At 42.1% G+C, this 17,496-nt stretch overlaps 1 protein-coding gene across 7 annotated transcripts in view; it reads right to left on the bottom strand.

Annotated features, from left to right (window-relative positions):
* PALM2AKAP2 (PALM2 and AKAP2 fusion) overlaps window positions 1-17,496 on the bottom strand; it is a 511,473-nt gene that overhangs the window by 206,435 nt on the left and 287,542 nt on the right. For 3 of the 7 annotated variants that reach the window (XM_074395145.1, XM_074395148.1, XM_074395146.1), the window contains exons 7-8: window positions 12,503-12,604; window positions 1,319-2,014 (exon numbers count right to left, since the gene is read on the bottom strand). The exons of 1 other annotated variant lie outside the window; for it this stretch is intronic. In XM_074395145.1, the coding sequence (XP_074251246.1) occupies window positions 1,319-2,014; window positions 12,503-12,604 (798 nt within the window). The remainder of the gene's footprint in view (window positions 1-1,318; window positions 2,015-12,502; window positions 12,605-17,496) is intronic. 3 more of the 7 variants (XM_010335972.3, XM_010335974.3, XM_074395147.1) reach the window with 2 other exon arrangements.

The raw sequence follows: 17,496 nt of genomic DNA, 5'->3' as shown, positions 1-17,496 counted from the left end.
AAAACAATGCCCTAAGAAGCTCAGCTATGTGCCACTCAATTAATATTTGTCGAATGAAATTAAGTGCTTAACATTGAGAAGACAGGTCTTTCTTAATTTTTAAAAGTTTTTTAAAGAGTTTTTTTTTTTTTTTTGAAGGGCACATAAACCTACAAATTTAAGTTACCTAAAACACTGTCTTTCTCATGGGGACAGAAAGAAAAGAGTACAGATGCAAGGCTTTGTCATCAACTGGGCACGGGATGAACAGCGAATGCATTACAGCACCATCCATGATGAAGTGGGAGCATCATGGCAACCACTGTCAGTCGGAAAGACTGTTTTAGAAATATGGTCACTGCAGAGATACTTCTCAAGATGATCCCCTCATTGAAAATAGATTAGTATGACCAGAAAATATCCATGAAAAAAGAAACAATATAAAAATTTACATTTTTTTAAAGAGAATAGAAACAAGGCTTGTGAATTTGCCTAAGTTTGGAGATCAATTGCTACTGATGCTTAAAACGATGTTTGTTTCATGTCCTTAGAAATTTTAAAATGGTGCTTCTTATATAAAGGGTTCATAGGTTAAACCATAGAAAGAGAGACAACCGCTGATGGGCAGGTTATGGAATCAGTCCCTACATTTCAACTGTGACAAGTTCTGGGTTCTTCTACATCGACTTCATTTCAGTTTTAACAGAAAGAAATCCATAGATGCACAATACTGTAATCTGGAAGCTTATGTAAGGCAGCAAAAAGCATCACCCTATATCGGACAGACTAAATAAGGTCCACTTTTGGCTACACTAGCAACCGGCTAGAGCCAACAGCATTTTGCCACACAAGATATAAAAACAAAGATCCACAGCAAAGGAGGCAAGTGAGAAACCAGGGACATGGCAGTGTGTGACTACGTTACAGGAACACACTACAGAATGAAACCCCCAGTGCCAATGGGTTCAATTCCAGTCAAGTGAGTTAAGGCTACCATATCACTGGCTGATACGAAGAGTCCATTCCAATCGAGCAGGAAGGAAGTGATTCACTCTTGAAGACACAAGGAAAGGTTTAGAGGAAAAGCAAGTTCTTGGAGAGAATGAAGCACACACATGCACGTTGTCTCTCAGGTGAGGAAAAGGAAAAAAAATGAGAGAGATCAAAGCAATCCAACTGCAAGGCAAGGCAGGTGTTTGCTTCCAGTTCACAGTATTGCAGTTAGTGGTACAGTGAGGTCTACGTGAGTGGTGGAGAGTACAGGCTGCCCAGAAGAAAGGAGAAGAAAGAAGTGGTCACATGACAACACAGCATTGACAGCGCTTTTTCTTTTGGGTACCTGGGGCTGGCTCTGTGGCTAGGCTCTCTTCCTTCCCTTCTGGGGATGAAGGCTCTGTGGTATCTGAGATCGGCCTCCCGGACACGAGCTCAGCCGCGTTCCCGTCAATAGTGGACACGTCCGTCACTGTCTTCTCCCTCAATGACTTCTCATCATCTTCATCAATAAGGACCAATTCAGCCTTGATGGTTTCATCATAGCCTAGCACCTTTTTCGTCTCCTCTTCATCCTCGATATTTTGGTAGCCCATAAAAATCATGGTGACTGGCTGATCCAAGTTTGCCTCCGGCCCTGCAGTGCTGGGGGCTTGGGCCTGCTGCCCTGGGTTCCCAGAAGAATGGTCTTTCCTAGACTTATGTACCATTTCTAACTTGGCTTCTTTGCAGAGCATGTGTTCCTTGGGATAGCTGAGGCTCCCATCTGCAATCACAGTCCTTTCGGACCCGTGCCCTCCTCCTAAGCTTGATTGTCCAGCCTTCTGAATAAGCTCTTCTACATCCTTTGCGCTTAATTTGTGCACTCCATTTTCTACTACGGTGCCTCCTGAGTGCACCTCATACACTACTTTGGTACCATCATCATAGACTTTGACTCCTTTCTGATGGACCCCCTCTGGGCCAATGGTAGATGCAGAGAGAATCTTGGTCTCTCCTGTTTGTTTGTCTTTCTCCACATTAATTTCCATGGCGTACACAGCTTGAATGAAAACAAGAGAAAGGAAGTGCATGTTACAACAAAAAAAGCCAGTGAATGGTTAATTGCCAAACAGACAAAAAAAAAAGGTTTTGTGCCCTTTCTATTCTAACTGCCAAGCATCTTGAGTGTTAGAGTGAGATGCGCACTGTGAACAAAGGTGGTTATATCTGTATTTTAACACAGCAGTTTAAGGTACTGGAAAGACAGATGCACAGTTGCTATATCCCAATGGCACTCACACATTTAAGGAAGATCTGCTAAAATAAGGCCACAAGAGACTTTAGATCTTGGTGTGAAGAATTTCAGAGAGGCTGGCAACATGCAAATTACCTTGATTGAGGGCTTCTCAGACTGACAGACAATTTTAAAACCCTTGGTTAAAATGTATTCCAGTTCCAAAATGTTAAATAAATAATAAAACCTCTTTCAAGTGTTTTCCTGTTGTCTCTACATTTCCACAAAGGTTTTTGTAGGTGGAACATGGCTATCTTCCACTGCACTATACAATAGAATATTTTCAACAATTGAAAAGGCATGAGAGATTTCATATGAGGTGCCCTGTGAGGACGTCAGTCACTGAGCTAGGTACCTAAAATAAGAACTGGGAAAAGAACAAGACAGAAGTAGCATCACCCTAGGACACTGGAATTTGAAGACAATGATCACAGAAGGCCTCCTTCATCTTCCATGCACAGAGTCCTGCTGCCCATAATAGCGTTCCCACCTGTTGTCTTCTTTTTGTTCTGTTACTACTACTCAATGTGAGACACTCATTTCCTCTTCCCTAGATTGTTGGAAGAGCTTCCTACCTGGTCTCTCCCTCCCCGTGCCCCTGCCCCTCAATCTTGTATCCTCTCTATTTCATCCCAAATCCTGCTACCAGTCTGTGGTTCCTAAGGCCAGCTCTTTCCTGTCCTATAGACTCTTGTGACACCTCATACTTCCAAATTGGTTTCCTCATAGGCTTCCTGGATGAAAAGAAACTGTGCATCAGGCCCACAGAACCACCAGGCTCCAGCTTCCCTTTATCTGGGTGCGCCACAAACCCATCACACTCAGCAGCTTCCAAACTGACCCCAGTTTCTTCTATCAAAACTATTCCACAGTCTCCATGACAAATAACAATGGCACTGCTAGCCAGTCTCTCAAGCCAGAGGCCAATCACACCCGACTTGCTCTTTTCTTCCTACTTTCTTACAGCCACTCACTGACAGTAAATAATTCTACTTCAGGTATATCTCATCCGTCTCCTCACCATCATTTCTATCACCAAGGCCTTAGTCCAGGCCCTCCTCTGCTCTCTGCACAACAGCCTTGTTTTTGATTTTACCTAACACTTCTGTCTTCTTGCTCTAGTTCAGGAGACTGCAAACTGTGGCCAGAGGGCCAAAGACAGTCTGACCCTATTTCTGTATGGCCAGAGGAACTCAGAGTAGTTTTAAATTTTTAAAGTGTTGTTTAAAAAGAAGAAGAAGAAGGGAAGGAGGAAAAGATGAGGAAAGGAAAGAGAAAAGAGAAAGAAAACAACGAATGTACAACGAAGACTATATGGTCCACAAAGTCTAAAATACTTAAAATCTGGCCATTTGTACAAAAATTTTGCTGACCTCTGCCAGCCTGTACTCCATCCTGCCCACAGTTACTTGAGTCATAAACCTTCTTTCTGCTGGTTCCTTGTGTCTTTAGAGGATAAACACCAAACTTCCCAGCACGGCATATAGTTCCCTTCAGCATGTATCTGCAACCCTCCTCTCTAGCCTTGTCTTGCGGGTCCTCTCGTTCTTTACGCATTGTGGCCATAACAACTTCTCACTATTCCCAGGACACTCAACTTCCTCCCATGGCTGCTCCTCTGTGTACCTACTGTTCCTCTGCCTAGATAACCCTCGGTCCCTCCTCCAGACTCCTAGAGATCTAGCCCACATGTCTGCTTCTCGTTGCCTTGAGTCCCTACCTCTTTCTGAATAAGTCCCCAACTATGTTAAGAGGATCCAAACTATCTTTTCAACCACATGCTCTAGTGCTCCTTTTCCCTTTAGCAAGATCAAATAACACCATCCCAGAACTAAATATTCCCTGCTTTTGTTAAGATTCCCTTCTCCTGAAATATCTTTGTTTTGAGTTTCTACATATCCAAATATGGCCCATTGATTAACACCAAGGTCAACTGCCTCCTCTTCCATAAGCTTTCTTTGATCCTTCCATCTCGTAGCGATCCCTCTCTTTTTAAAATTCCCTCAATACTTTTTTTAAACTCCTCTGAAGGCTCTTAACATGTTCTACTCAGTTGTATAATTATTTGTGGGAATGTTTCATCAGCTTCATAAATGTTTAGGACCTTTGAGGGTTAGTTTCTTGCCCAACATCTATCTATGATGCCCCCTCCCTGTCAGCACCTACCTTAGAGCCATTTGTATAGTAGGTACCCAATATACACATCTGTGAAACAAAGGCCAATAATTCAAGAGTCTAACACAGTTGTTGTAATCTAGTAACAAATACTTTGTATAATATGACACCAATGGAAAGGTACACACAGTAATTAACGTTTGAACTTGTTTGAAAAATTAACAGCAATGAGATTGTTCCATCTACTTACATAGTAAGATACAATCTGTTCCTGGTTTACACTTAACCGAAAAGAGTATGAAACAAACTCCCATGTTTGATTTTCAACAGATCCATTTCGAAAGTTTCATTTGTTCACCATAAAGATCTCAAGTTTTCTCAAGTGACACAATGGGAGGCCAACCAGTATTTGTCATAGAAGTGCATGGGCACTCACAATGACTGTGTATCCAAACCAACATTTATCTCTGTTAGTTCCTGATTTCTCACAAAATGTGCCATCAGAATAGTAGAATAGGCATGCAAAATTTGCGTGAACTCCAAAAGCCTGTTCTTAAAATATTACACTTATTTTAAAAAGCACAGTTTGGGATTAAAATATTATATCTTATCACTATTAACACACTTATGGGACATAGTTATAAATAAGGCAAGTAATAATTATTATTAGTTTGTAGATACAATAGCTAATTATTCTGCAAACATTCAGTAATCTGTGAACAAAACCACACATTGGCCTCCAATCAATATAGAATATGGAACAAAATATTTCTATTTTTATATCCATATGTGATATGATGAAAATACAAATTATTAACATGGGGATGTTTACAGATGGCCCCCTCCCTCTGCCCGCCAATGAGAATACTGATCATAATTCATCCAAGTTTCTCTCATTTTAATCTTTGCCTGTTCTAGAATCAGAAACTAGAAGAAAGGAGAGATGATGATGGTAAGTTCTTTGCTGGAAAGGTTAAGTATATCCACACAATGCACAGATGAGAAAGAAGGAGTTTAGTGGGAGAGAAAGTAAAAACTGTGTGAAATATGGACAGAGAAGGAGCATTTTGTCGTAGTAAACGATGCTTTAGAGCAGGTGATATGTGGAGGAAAGAAAAGCAACTATGAGAAGTATTGCTTAATGGAGATATAAATTAGGTCCCATTTATTTATTTATTTATTTATTTATTTATTTATTTATTTGAGACAGAGTCTCACTCTGTCACCCAGGCTGGAGTGCAGCAGTGTGACCTCAGCTCATTACAACCTCTGACTCCCAGGTTTAAGCGATTCTCCTGCCTCATCCTCCCAAGTAGCTGGGATTACAGGCATATGTCACCACACGTGGCTAATTTTTGTATTTTAGATGGGGTTTCACCATGTTGACCAGGTGAGTCTCAAACTCCTGACCTCAAGTGATCTACCCACCCGCCTCAGCCTCCCAAAGTACTGGGATTAGAGGAGTAAGCTACCATGCCCAGCCAAGGTCCCTTTAAATATGATTCAGGAGAAATAAAGAACAGAATACCTTCTTAATGGTTTTCTGGTGTGCAATTTTCAGCTATATTTCTTTAAATGTGACATGCATGACTCTGGGACTGAACCACATGTGACATGGTTTTATTAGGGTTACATATTTACATTTATATATTGTACACTATTCTTCCAGTATTCCTAGAATATGAGCATAGAATATTTTAAGCATTTTAATATAATTTTATAATAAAATAAACTTAGATATGTTATGTCACAAAATTCATATATATTTTTTTCTAGATAAAACATCAGGTTTCAGAGGAACCACACATTTTTAGCAGGTTCCTTAAGAGTGTGATTCTACATTCCTTTCTGCATTCACTCTTTCCTCCAGTAAGGGGAACAAAGGTGAACACTTTGAGAAGCTTTGGCTTAACCCAAAGGCAACATCTAGTCTTCATGGATACATATGTGAGAATGTTATCTAGGTCTTTTAGAAAGCCATGCAGGAAGTATGAATGTTTAAATGTCATCTTTATGAATAAGCGTTTATATTTTGCTTCAGTTCTCAGCCAATAACATTCAAAAGCATGAACTAGAGTGGATATGAGCTAGTAGGAAATTAAGACATTTTCAGTGCAGTGCCTCGTTTCTAACGCACACAATTTAAAAAACTCTTCTACTTGCTACTGCTGCCAAAAGTTTATACCAAAGACTTCTCAAGCTTATCATACCTTCATCTGTAACCACAAAGCACAAAGCATACTCTCTAGCCTGCCCTGTCTTCCCTCTACCTTCTCCATGTCAGAACTATACTACAATTTTTATAATGATGATGGTCAAAGGGCTTGGTGCCTTTGTTCATCTTATTTAAAATATGAGGAGGGAGTGCTGTTGAGGGTGAGGGCTTTTTGGAGAGCCATGAAAGAAATCTTGAAACATACATGGACATAGAAAAAAGTATTTGAAGGAAAGCTCTTGAAATTTTCTAGGAGGAAGGATCTGGGGAAGGAGGACAAGAAATAGAAGACAATTCAATGGAAGTTTCACTGATAGACTGGCTGAAATCTGGATGTATGTTTTTCCTAAATTATATATTTAATTTTTGACTTCCAAACCTTATATACTGATGACAATGAGATTGGAGTATACAAAGCATTTTTGCTACTCCTTCCAAGAAGTCAGTGAGACAGTTGAGTAATATGCTGTTTTTATTAAACAGAAAAAGAACCAATGTTGCCAGCTTCTTTAAAGGGATACAGATGAATGACTGCAAGGGTACTTTGATTTTGGGCCTCCACATTTGGTTTTATTGGTTCTTGTTTCCCAATAATTCTTTCATCAATAGGGACACTCCCTGAAGGAGTAGAGACATTCAGTGGAGGTTGAGAATTCCAGTCTCTAGGTTCTGAAAACACCCAGGTGTGGAGTGGAGTGTGAGGCTTCTGGGGAAGGTGCCTACATAAAAACCAAGGTGGGAGCTTTGAGGAGAAAAGCTGTTGCTCTGCAGGGCCAGAGAGATGGGTCTGAGGAGGAGAGAATGTTTGGTTCTGATTCAAACTTATCCCCCTGGCTCTACCTACGCTCATGTTGCCTGGCACCTTCACCTTTGGCAGACAGAAAGCAACTGGAAGGGCTGTAGGGAGCCTAGAGAAGGGGATACAAGAGCAACTGACACAGCAAGGGGGAAGAGAAATGGACATGAATACATTTGAGAATCAGTCCAAGAGCATACAAAACAAGACTATTCCTGAAGGATGGAAAATTCAATCACTGATTCAGCCTTCTCCTAGTTTAGTTCTTTTGACTCACTGTGGTTACAAGAGGAGGAACAGGATGATAACCCACATCTAAAGTATAAGCACCACATGCCCCACTGTCATTAGTCAAGGAGATGGGAGAGGGAGAAAGATAGGATCTGAATTCCTATCCAGATGACACCCCATCTGGTGGCTTCATTTTCTTATTTGTACAATGTAAGGTATCCAGCTTTGATATTTTATGGTGCTGTGAACAGCCTGTGCGGTTCATGAGTTAGTGATGTGTAAAGTACAGTAGCAGGGAAGTAGACAGATCATAAGTGTCATCCATTGGGGGTCAGGGTCATCTCGGCAAAAAAAAAAAAAAAACATCCAGTAGCTGGCATTGCACCTGGTATATAATAGGCAAGCAATGCACATGCTAGACTTGTGGAATGAACATACATATGGGTAGTCTCATCCCTTCGAGCAAGTGATTATACATATACCTATGTGTTCACATATTCTCTTTGGGTTAGAAATATAAAAATGGCTACTGTGATGTCAATGACAATACAAATGAGGAAATTAATTCAGAATGGGTTCTCCCTCTCATCCCAGAGTGCAATCTCTAACTTCAAAGATATAATTAGATAGAAAGAATAAGTTCTAATGTTCAATAGCAGAGTAGAGTGACTAAAGCCAACAATAATTTATTGTCTAATTCAAAATAGCTAGATTTTTTAATGTTCCCGACACAAAGAAATGATAAACGTTTCAGATGATGGACATCCTAATTACCCTTTTTTGATCATTACACATTGTATGAATGCATCAAAATACCACATGTGTGCCATAAATATGTACAATTATTATGTATCAATAAAAAATTGTAACTCCCCCCAAAGAAGTGATCAAAAATTTCTTTGAATCGATTGTTTTTCTAAGACACAAAAGTATTAACAAAAATAAGTCAGCAAAGGTGTAATGTTGACGGATAATAAAGGCAAGCCAATTTCTTGTGTCTGATTTTGCTTCTATCTTTTTGGTCAAGAAGGAGAGTTTTCAGACTGTAAAGTGCCAGAAAGAAAGTGGCAGAAAGGGAGTGAAGCCCAGACAAGAAGAGAAGATTAGAAAATAACAAAGCGCTGCAGGGATATAAATGCTCTCAGTACTTTGGGATCAGGGTCCCGGTTCCCTTGTTGAATTTGTCTCAAGAATCTTGAGCACCAGGAAAGACTCTGGAGGCTGACATGCAAAGGTCTGATTTTCAAAAACGAGAATGAGGGGATTTTAAACTACAGAGAAGGAGCTTGACATTATGGCTGGCTAGCTAAATTCTAAAGTTAACCTTTAGATAGCAGAGATGACCAAGAGCCAGCATGAGTTCATCAAGCAGAAACTATGCAGATTAATCTCCTTTTCTTTTTTGTTCAAGGTCTCTAGAAAGAATAGCAAATTGCATTTGAAAAGATCCAGTGTATCTGGATCATCACAGAATCCCTCATATTCCTGTGGATGACACAGAAACGTGTGCCTTGGGTGTTAAGACAATTATCTTGTTAGTGGTTGAATGATGATACCCCAAAGGTGTCGATTTAGGGTTACCAAGGGCCAAGAGATCTCTAATGGTGTGCCACAGGGCTCTGATTTTGGTTCCAACATGCAACAGTTTTAGCAGTGAAATGATGAAGTAATAAAAGACTGCTTTGCTGATTTGAGGGGGTACTAAACTGAGAAGTAAAGTGAGGCTAAGAGGATACCGTAATCGTGAGCTGCAATGACCCTAACAATGGAGAAGAGGGTTTTCTACTTTCAAAACTTGTGAAGCCCTTGATTCAAGTGAAATCCGATGCAGAAACACAACATGTAAACACAAGGATGGAGGAACCACGCATGTTTGAAATGGGAGGGAATGTCAGAGCCCTGTCAAATCTCATGACATCGCTCCCCTCCCCACCTTCCTGCTGTGGTTCCTCAGTGCCTCCATGAAACGCCCAACATTCTTGCAAGACAGTCTAACAGGAAGAAACTTAATAATCATAGCAAATCTACAAAGGACAGAAAAGTGCATAGCTCATGCTTATTTTTGCCTTTTGAGATTAAAAAACAAAAGAATTATGTAGGTTCTTCTATGAATGAGCAGGTGAAGTAGTATACGGATAACTAGGGGAAACAGCTTGCACATTTCAACTGAAATGATTCAGAAACAACAATTCTATGGACAAAGGGAGCAAAGTTGAGCAGTGGTACACATGAAATGACTTTGAGGCCTTTCGAAACTGAAGCTGAAAGACCTTGCTGCCAGCAGTCAGCCACGTGGTCTGTGGCATCATGCTTTATTTTGGGGGTGAGCAGCCTAGCCCAGAAGGCATTGGGAAGTTCTAAGCACAACACCTCAAGAAGACTAGCACAACACATCAAGAAGACTAGGTGAAGAGTGTTCAGAAGGGAGGGACAGGGATGGTGGAGGGTGTCTAAAGGCAATCTCATCATCTCAGTGCCAGCTGGAGAGAGCGGGGCTGTGAGCATGAAGGGGATTTAGAGTGAGGATCTGGGAAAAACAGGAAATAATAGACATTTTCTAATACTTGAAAATCACTGGATGTGTTCTGAGTAGCTCCAGGGGGCAGGATAAGAATAAGTGGATGGAAGATGAAGGCAGACAAATGTTAGGTCCACCAGAGGAAGAATTTCCCAACAGTCAGAACCAACTAGAGATGGAATGGGCAACTTGAAGGGAGATTAAACTTGGATCACAGAGGTGTGTGACTGGGGTTTGAGGACCTTTTCACAGGGCTGCTATGTCAAGGATTCAATGTTTGGATAAAGGATTGGAATAGATGTCTCCTAATTCTGAAAAGCAATGATTCTAAGTAAATTCCCATTTATACAGAGTCCCAAATCTTCCAAACTCCAAACAGCCAGGATATTTGTCATACTACTTAGTAATGACAAATGACATTTGTCAAAATGGCCCTGAGGTTATACAAATTTCCAAAAGGACATTCCTAAAGCAAGATGGACCACATCTAGGAGAATTCTAGCAAGTACTCTTGATTGGTAAGCCACACATGCTCCGTGTAGCACTGTTAACCATAGCCGATTGTGAATCTGAACATCCCATTCCCCAAATGGCCTGGACAAAGGAGTTCCTTCCACAGCTCTGCTTATATGTAGTCCCACAGTAGATGCATTTATGCAAATTAACTCTTAACTAATCAACAGAAACACATGTAAACTTACTTTTAAAATGATTCTGATCACACTATAATTTTAAAAATTTATTGGCTTTTTAAATCATCATGTTTTGCAGGATCTTCAAAGATAAAGGGAGCTGGGTTGTGGTAAAAATGTGTATTCCTACTTACATAGCACTACAATCACATTCATGTGTTACTCTTGAACTTTATACTCTTTGACTACCCACACTGTTCGAATTCTTTTTCTCTCTCTTAAAATTATTTCTCATACATTGTCCTACCCTCCCATGAGCTGATCCATATGCTGGACCATATCCCATATCCTTTGAAATGCAGGAACTTACGCAGAGGACCTGAGATGCTGTTTTCCCACAACTCTCAGGAACATCAACACCCAAGTCTCTAAGAACCAGCAGGAAGGTTTGTGACTCTTAAACACATTTTGCCTACATTGACCTCAGAAGTACACCCCAGAGTACTTAAAGAGTCCAGTGTGGAAGTGACTGCCAGTGATTCCTTTGAAGCATAACTGCAGGGTGCAGGTTCCAGCTGATCCATTCTGTCACTGCCCAGGAAGATGTAGAACTGGCCCCGGACTGACCAGATACCACTTACAGTTCCATCCATCTCTAGGACTCTGTGAGTTTGTACATAAAAGTAATATGCTAAGATGTTTACAGAGATGCCCAGAGGATATTTAAATTAGCCAGTGGACATGACAACTATGTTAATACTTACTTGCCTTTTTATTTTACTTTTGTACTAAAGTAAGGAAGGATTCTTTGCTTCATAAAATATTCAGGTTGGCCTATGTAAAAGATTTCCTGTGGCTTAAACATCCGTGATTGTTTTATTTTCTAAAATCTGTCCTATGTGATTTAATTTAAACATACACTTACCTACAGTATGCAAAGCAGAATCTGACACTCATATTTGAATTCATGTATGTTGTGACTAACCACGCAACCTTGGGCAATTCACTTTTCCATTTAACCGCCCGCCCTCAGCACGTTTCTGTGTAGATCATAGGGTAGATCATATTGTTTGCACCCTTCCAGTTCTCATTTCGGAGGCATGTCTGCATTAAGCAGAGTAAAGCATGGTTTTCCCTGTATTCGATAATCACAAATGTATTATTTTGTAAAATCTCCAATTGTGAGAAATATTAGCAAGAAACATGTGTTTTTTAAGTTGCTTCTTTTCCTCCCAAATATACCTCAGTGGTTAAGAAATAACCCCAGAAATGGGAAGACTTAGGAATATATGCATTTATAATATACAAAAGCTCAATTCCCAAAGGATTCTGTAAAGACACCCATATGCTTTGAAAATATCTCCCACTCAGCTTCCAACATGGATGGCTCTCTCAATTTGTATCATTCCAACACAGAAAACAAAAATCCCTAGAGGCAGAATACAGATTAACTTTGAGAATAAACACAGATATAAGGACCACGAACACCAAAGAAAGACTGCCCCGAAGCTGGAGGTGAAATGCTGTATGATTTCCTCAAAACTCCTTTCCATCTGGTCCTCAATTAGCCATCTGGGGCCAGTCCCTGTCTTGTGTGGCCACTGTGAAGGCTGTGTCTGAGGCTGGGCTGAAGGCAAGGTCCCCCATGTAAGGATAGCAGGGCACCTATCTCATTAATAAAGCTCAGTGAAATGCAAGCCCCTTGGACAAGCCTAGCGTCCAAACCAAAGGGCTCCCCAGGACTTACCAGCCGCTCTGCTGGTCCCGTCCTGCCCAGGTGTTGGTTCTGCTGTTTGTGAACAGAGGATTGGCAGGTCGGGAAGCTGGGAGGAAATGTAATTTACTGCATCTGGTAGCAGAGAACAGGGAATACAATTAGTCACAGTATTCAGAGGCCCAATGGGTTCACTGCCGAGACAGCAGCTTGTCTGCCCTACATAACGGACCACAGAGGCGGCCACTGAACAGGAGGATCAGGGTAAACAAAGACGAGCATTTGCCCAGTGACTGGTATTCAACAGAGTAGCTGAGGCAGGAGGGATCCTGGCCAGAGAGCTCAAGCCCCAGGATGGCTCTACGTATTAGAAGAGTCATCAGAAATCTCTAGATTCTAGGAGGACAATGAGTTTGGGGGCGGGGTGGGGGGAGATCCAGAAATGGGTTTGTGGGAGCCATTATCAACTTGGTGGGATGGACCAAACAGAAAACATCAAACTAGAAATGTACATTTAACAGTACTGAAAAACAGATCCATTCTCTGAACTGGAAATAAAACTTTCTGTGCCTGATTATTATGGGGTTCATTCCCTGAACCGGCAATACTGCTTAATGAGCCAGATTCATTCAAAAGGCCAATTTTATATGCATTATGACAAATAAAAAGACTTCAAAATTGATCTCACGTTTCCAAAGCTGCAGGCTGGCGTTTCAGCCAGAAAGTCCTGAGATTCTAAATGACAACACCTAGTAAGCCCACCATTAGCCCAGTTGCAGGAAATGCTCCTTTGCAAAAGGCAAATACCTTGACAACTCTCTTTAAGGAGGTGAGACCTGGGGGGCATGAACATTAGCAGGGATGCCAAGGTATCAGAGGAAAGGAGGAAATCCCTAAGGTGAGACAAGACGAATCTGGGTGTCCCCCAGAGAGAAGTGGGAAGGTGAAAGCAGGAAGATTCCAGAAAGCTGGGCTCCATGAGACGTGATTCCTTCTTTGCATCACAACCATATTGCAGAATCCTGGAACGTCCATCAGTCATCAACGGGTACATCTAACTGCTTACAGCATGTCTATACTGAATATCCCACAATTGCCTCAAACTCAACATGCACAAAATGGACCTTGTATCTCTGCTCACCTGCTGCTTCTCCTATCCTCTATCTTGGCTCACAAGCACCATAGTTCACCTGGGATCCTCAGCGGCACCCTTCACTCTTCCCGCTCCTGGTATCTAATCCGTTCCATAGCCTCTGCCTCCTCCACATTTCTCATCACTGTCCCCTCCTCTGCAACCCCACTCGCACTGCTTAAGTTCTAGCAGCTTTCTTTTTCATTTGTTGCTGAAGAAGACTGCATACAAACACTGGACTAGGCTGAGTTCAGTTTTAGACCAACCAGACCCTTTGCTGACTTGCAAGTGAGTCTGAACAATCCAGAATGTATTGACATTAGACCATTATGTTCATAGGCAAAAAGATAGAGTATCTCTAAGAAAATGGATTTTTCCATATCAAACATTTCGAGAGAAGGAATGAGACAGAAAGATTAGGATGGCAGGAACTTCGGGTGGAGTGAGGCTCAGGTTGCCTTCCCTCTTGGGTGCCTTACATGCCTTACATGTGTTGGATCCTGGATAAGTAGATGTGGTTGAAGGCCCCTCTCATTGCAAGGAAGGAAACTGAGCCTTTGAGATGATGGTGGGCTGGGAGCTGGCTGAAAAGCAGCCTGCAGAGACCCCCTGAAGATGGTTTTGGATTTGAGCCAGGGACTGTGAGTGTAGCCACATGTCTGAAGTTGAGCATTATTCTCCATGTTGAACTGCACCTCCATGATTCTTAAACTTAGGTTGCAGAATTTTCTTTCCTTTAACTCCTACTGTGGAAGGCTGTGGGAAAGGTCTGTGCCCCAAACCAGCACAAGACAGAACTAGAAAGAGCAGCAGCTTGAGGTCAGTGGTCCTGAGGGGGTGGGGGCAGGTGAGTGTCAATGGTTTATGGGAAGAATAAAGCGGTAATCTAGGACTAGAGGTACAGTTTAAGAGAGAAGGAATGAGCAGAGCATAATTCCAGAACTTCCAAGATTCACTGATAATTTTCAGAAGTCTGTGGAATTGGGATCTTGGTGAATTTGACTTTCTACATTTAAATCAGATGGAGGCTGAAGCCCAAGTGACAGCTCATGGACTGGTCACATGTGTGTATGCATACCGAACATTTTTCTCATGGTCACATGTGTGTCTGCATATTGAACATCTTAGCAGAAAAGAAAAAAAAAAGCCTACTCACAGACAGAGAATTCTCCATCTGAAAGAACATGTGATTCCCAGGGCTCATGTCTCAGCCTCCTCCAGAAGACAGTTCCCTGCCAGATGTGAGTGGATGGTGAAGTTACATTTGCCAGATGTTTACTGGCTACAAGTTTGAAGGCTACAGCTCTTGGAGGGTTGGGGTACATGGCTTCTGTTAAGAGATAAGGGAATGGGCTAGGCATAGTAGCTCACACTTGTAATGCCAGCACTTTGGGAGGCCGAGGGAAGCCGATCACAGCCCAGCCAACATGGGGAAACCCCGCCTCTACTAAAATGCAAAAGGTAGTTGAGCCTGGTGGTGAGTGGCAGTGGTCCCAGCTATTTAGGAGGCTGAGGCAGGAGAACTGCTTGAACCGGGGCGGGGGTGGGGGCGACGGGGACGGGGTGAAGTTGCAGTGAACCGAGATCATGCTGCTGCACTCCAGCCTGGGTGACAGAGCAAAGTCCTGACTCAAAAAAAAAAAAGAGAGAGAGAGAGAGAAAAGAGTGGAGAATGGGGCATCACAAAGACGACAGAGCAGCCCCCTCAATATATCATTAAGTACTCAACCCTAAGGTTATATAGACAGATGTGAGTGGTTTGATAGACCAGCACAAAACATAACAAACAGGCCTGCCAAACCTTAATGGGAAAAACTTCTTCAGGTGGCCTCAATCAGTAAGCTGCCCTCTTTCTGCCGAAGTCAGAATGGTCTATCACTGTTCTCCCCACCGCCAGAGAAGATGGAAGATAGTCACTTACAGTGTAGAAATTAAAGATGAGTGCTGCTGCTTCATTCTAACCCAGATGAAATATTTACAGTAGCTAGGGAGAATCTTAACAGCTAAAGCCAGAGAAACAAGACTGATGAAAACACTTCTTAAAATATAACTTAGGCTGGGCGCTGTGGCTCACGTCTATAATCCCAGCTACTCAGAAGGCTGAGGCAGGAGAATCACTTGAACCTAGGAGGTGGAGGTTGCAGTGAGCTGAGATCATGCCACTGCACTCCAGCCTGGGTAACAAGAGCGAAACTCCATCTCAGTAAATAAATAAGTAAACAAACAACACATAACTTACAGGCAACTGAAGATTGAGGATTGTCAATGATTGCTATGAAGGTTTTGGCGTGGGAAAGGCTCTAAGCCACCACAGACTGGTATGGGATGGGAACCTAAGAAGATTAGTTATCTTACAGCAAGGACTGAGATAGGCCCAGGGCAGACATTTTCCTTTGCCTGTTCTGGCCAAGAGTTTTACATCAGCCCCCTTCCAGTGGGTAAAGAACAGAATTAGCACCAGAGATATACTATATGCAATTTATAGATGTACAAGACGTTACGCCTAAGACAGTGAAAACAACCCATCCAATAGATGAGGGTTCTGCTATGTAACAACAGTGTGCATTGGTGGGGAGGAGGGTGGGTGTCAGAATGTATATGACCAGGAGATTCTACTCAAGAGTAGAATAAGTTGCTCTTCACTGCCCAGGCTATCATGTAATCAAAAGCCACTGGCGATCCAGGAGTACTGTACCTCTATTTCCTCTGCCATGCATAGGGAGACACACTTAGGGTACCTGAGATGGAGTCATTACACACACAGACACGAGCAGCTATCTCACAGCACATCATTAATTTGGGATGCTTTTGCTGCTTATCTGCAGGGTCCGTATGGTTATATAATCCTAACGACCTGGATTCTGCAGTCTACGTGCATCAGAAATTGACTGTGTTTCTTAAGGCATCATTGTTCTATAATAATTTGTTAGTTTTTTGTAGCAAGTTGGTTGATTCTAAGAGGGTCTTGGCAACTTGGGTCCTTTGAAATTGGAAAAAGAGAATATAAAGAGACATCCCAAAGTCCCTCACCTGGGATGTGCTTCACCATAGTGTGGCTTACACAACAAGCACATTCTGAGAGGCACGTGTTCCCTCCTTCAAACTTCTTTGCTAATAGATGTGGTGTGATAGATAAAGAAGTCACCCAGGCTTGGCAATAACTACAGATGGCAGGAACTATAATCCAGGGTGATAGGTAAGACCACGGAATTTCCTCCCTGGCCCATTTCCCAAGAAGTAGGATCTTAAGACTTTTTCATCCCCATAAGCCTGGTCTCACCCATCCTGGAGGACAGAGTGTGAGGGCAACTTTCCCTGCAAGCTCTTTTCAGTTATGATTAGGTTTCTTACCACCTCTATGAACGGCTTAGATGGATGGGTGAAAATAATGGGAAGCAATGCAGAAGAAAATGAAAGAAGTCTGAGATGAAAATGAAGGAGGTGTTGAGGATTTGTGATGCGGCTGCATTTTTGCTTGTTAACAAGTCATAGAATATGACAGGTCTCCATGCCCCACACAGACTTCTCAGGAACATGACATACAGGCTTGTTGCCTTCCCTAGTTATCAGAGGGATGTCTAGGGAAGCTTCTGATTTGAAAAGAGAAGGGAAAGAAGAAGTGAAAGCATAAAAGGGCAACACGTGCTCTGTGGGTACATGACTGTGGGTCAGTGTCCCACACTGCATCCCAGCCTGACATGCTCTGTATTATTGCTAATTGTGTGTCATGTCTCAGGTCTTCCCAGACTCAGTGAAGCCTGCCATCTTCCCCATGCTGTACCCACAATTCCCCAACGCCACTTCCTCAATCTGTGCCCCACCTGCAAAGCACAGAACAAGTACCCTAACTTAGCCACACCATAGAGAGTTCCTAAAACTATTGTAGGTCCCGCTT

Source organism: Saimiri boliviensis, chromosome 2, assembly GCF_048565385.1.
Source record: "Saimiri boliviensis isolate mSaiBol1 chromosome 2, mSaiBol1.pri, whole genome shotgun sequence".
NCBI lineage: Eukaryota > Metazoa > Chordata > Mammalia > Primates > Cebidae > Saimiri > Saimiri boliviensis.
The sequence above is the reverse complement of the archived record's forward strand: the minus strand, read 5'-3'. Positions and strand labels throughout refer to the sequence as shown.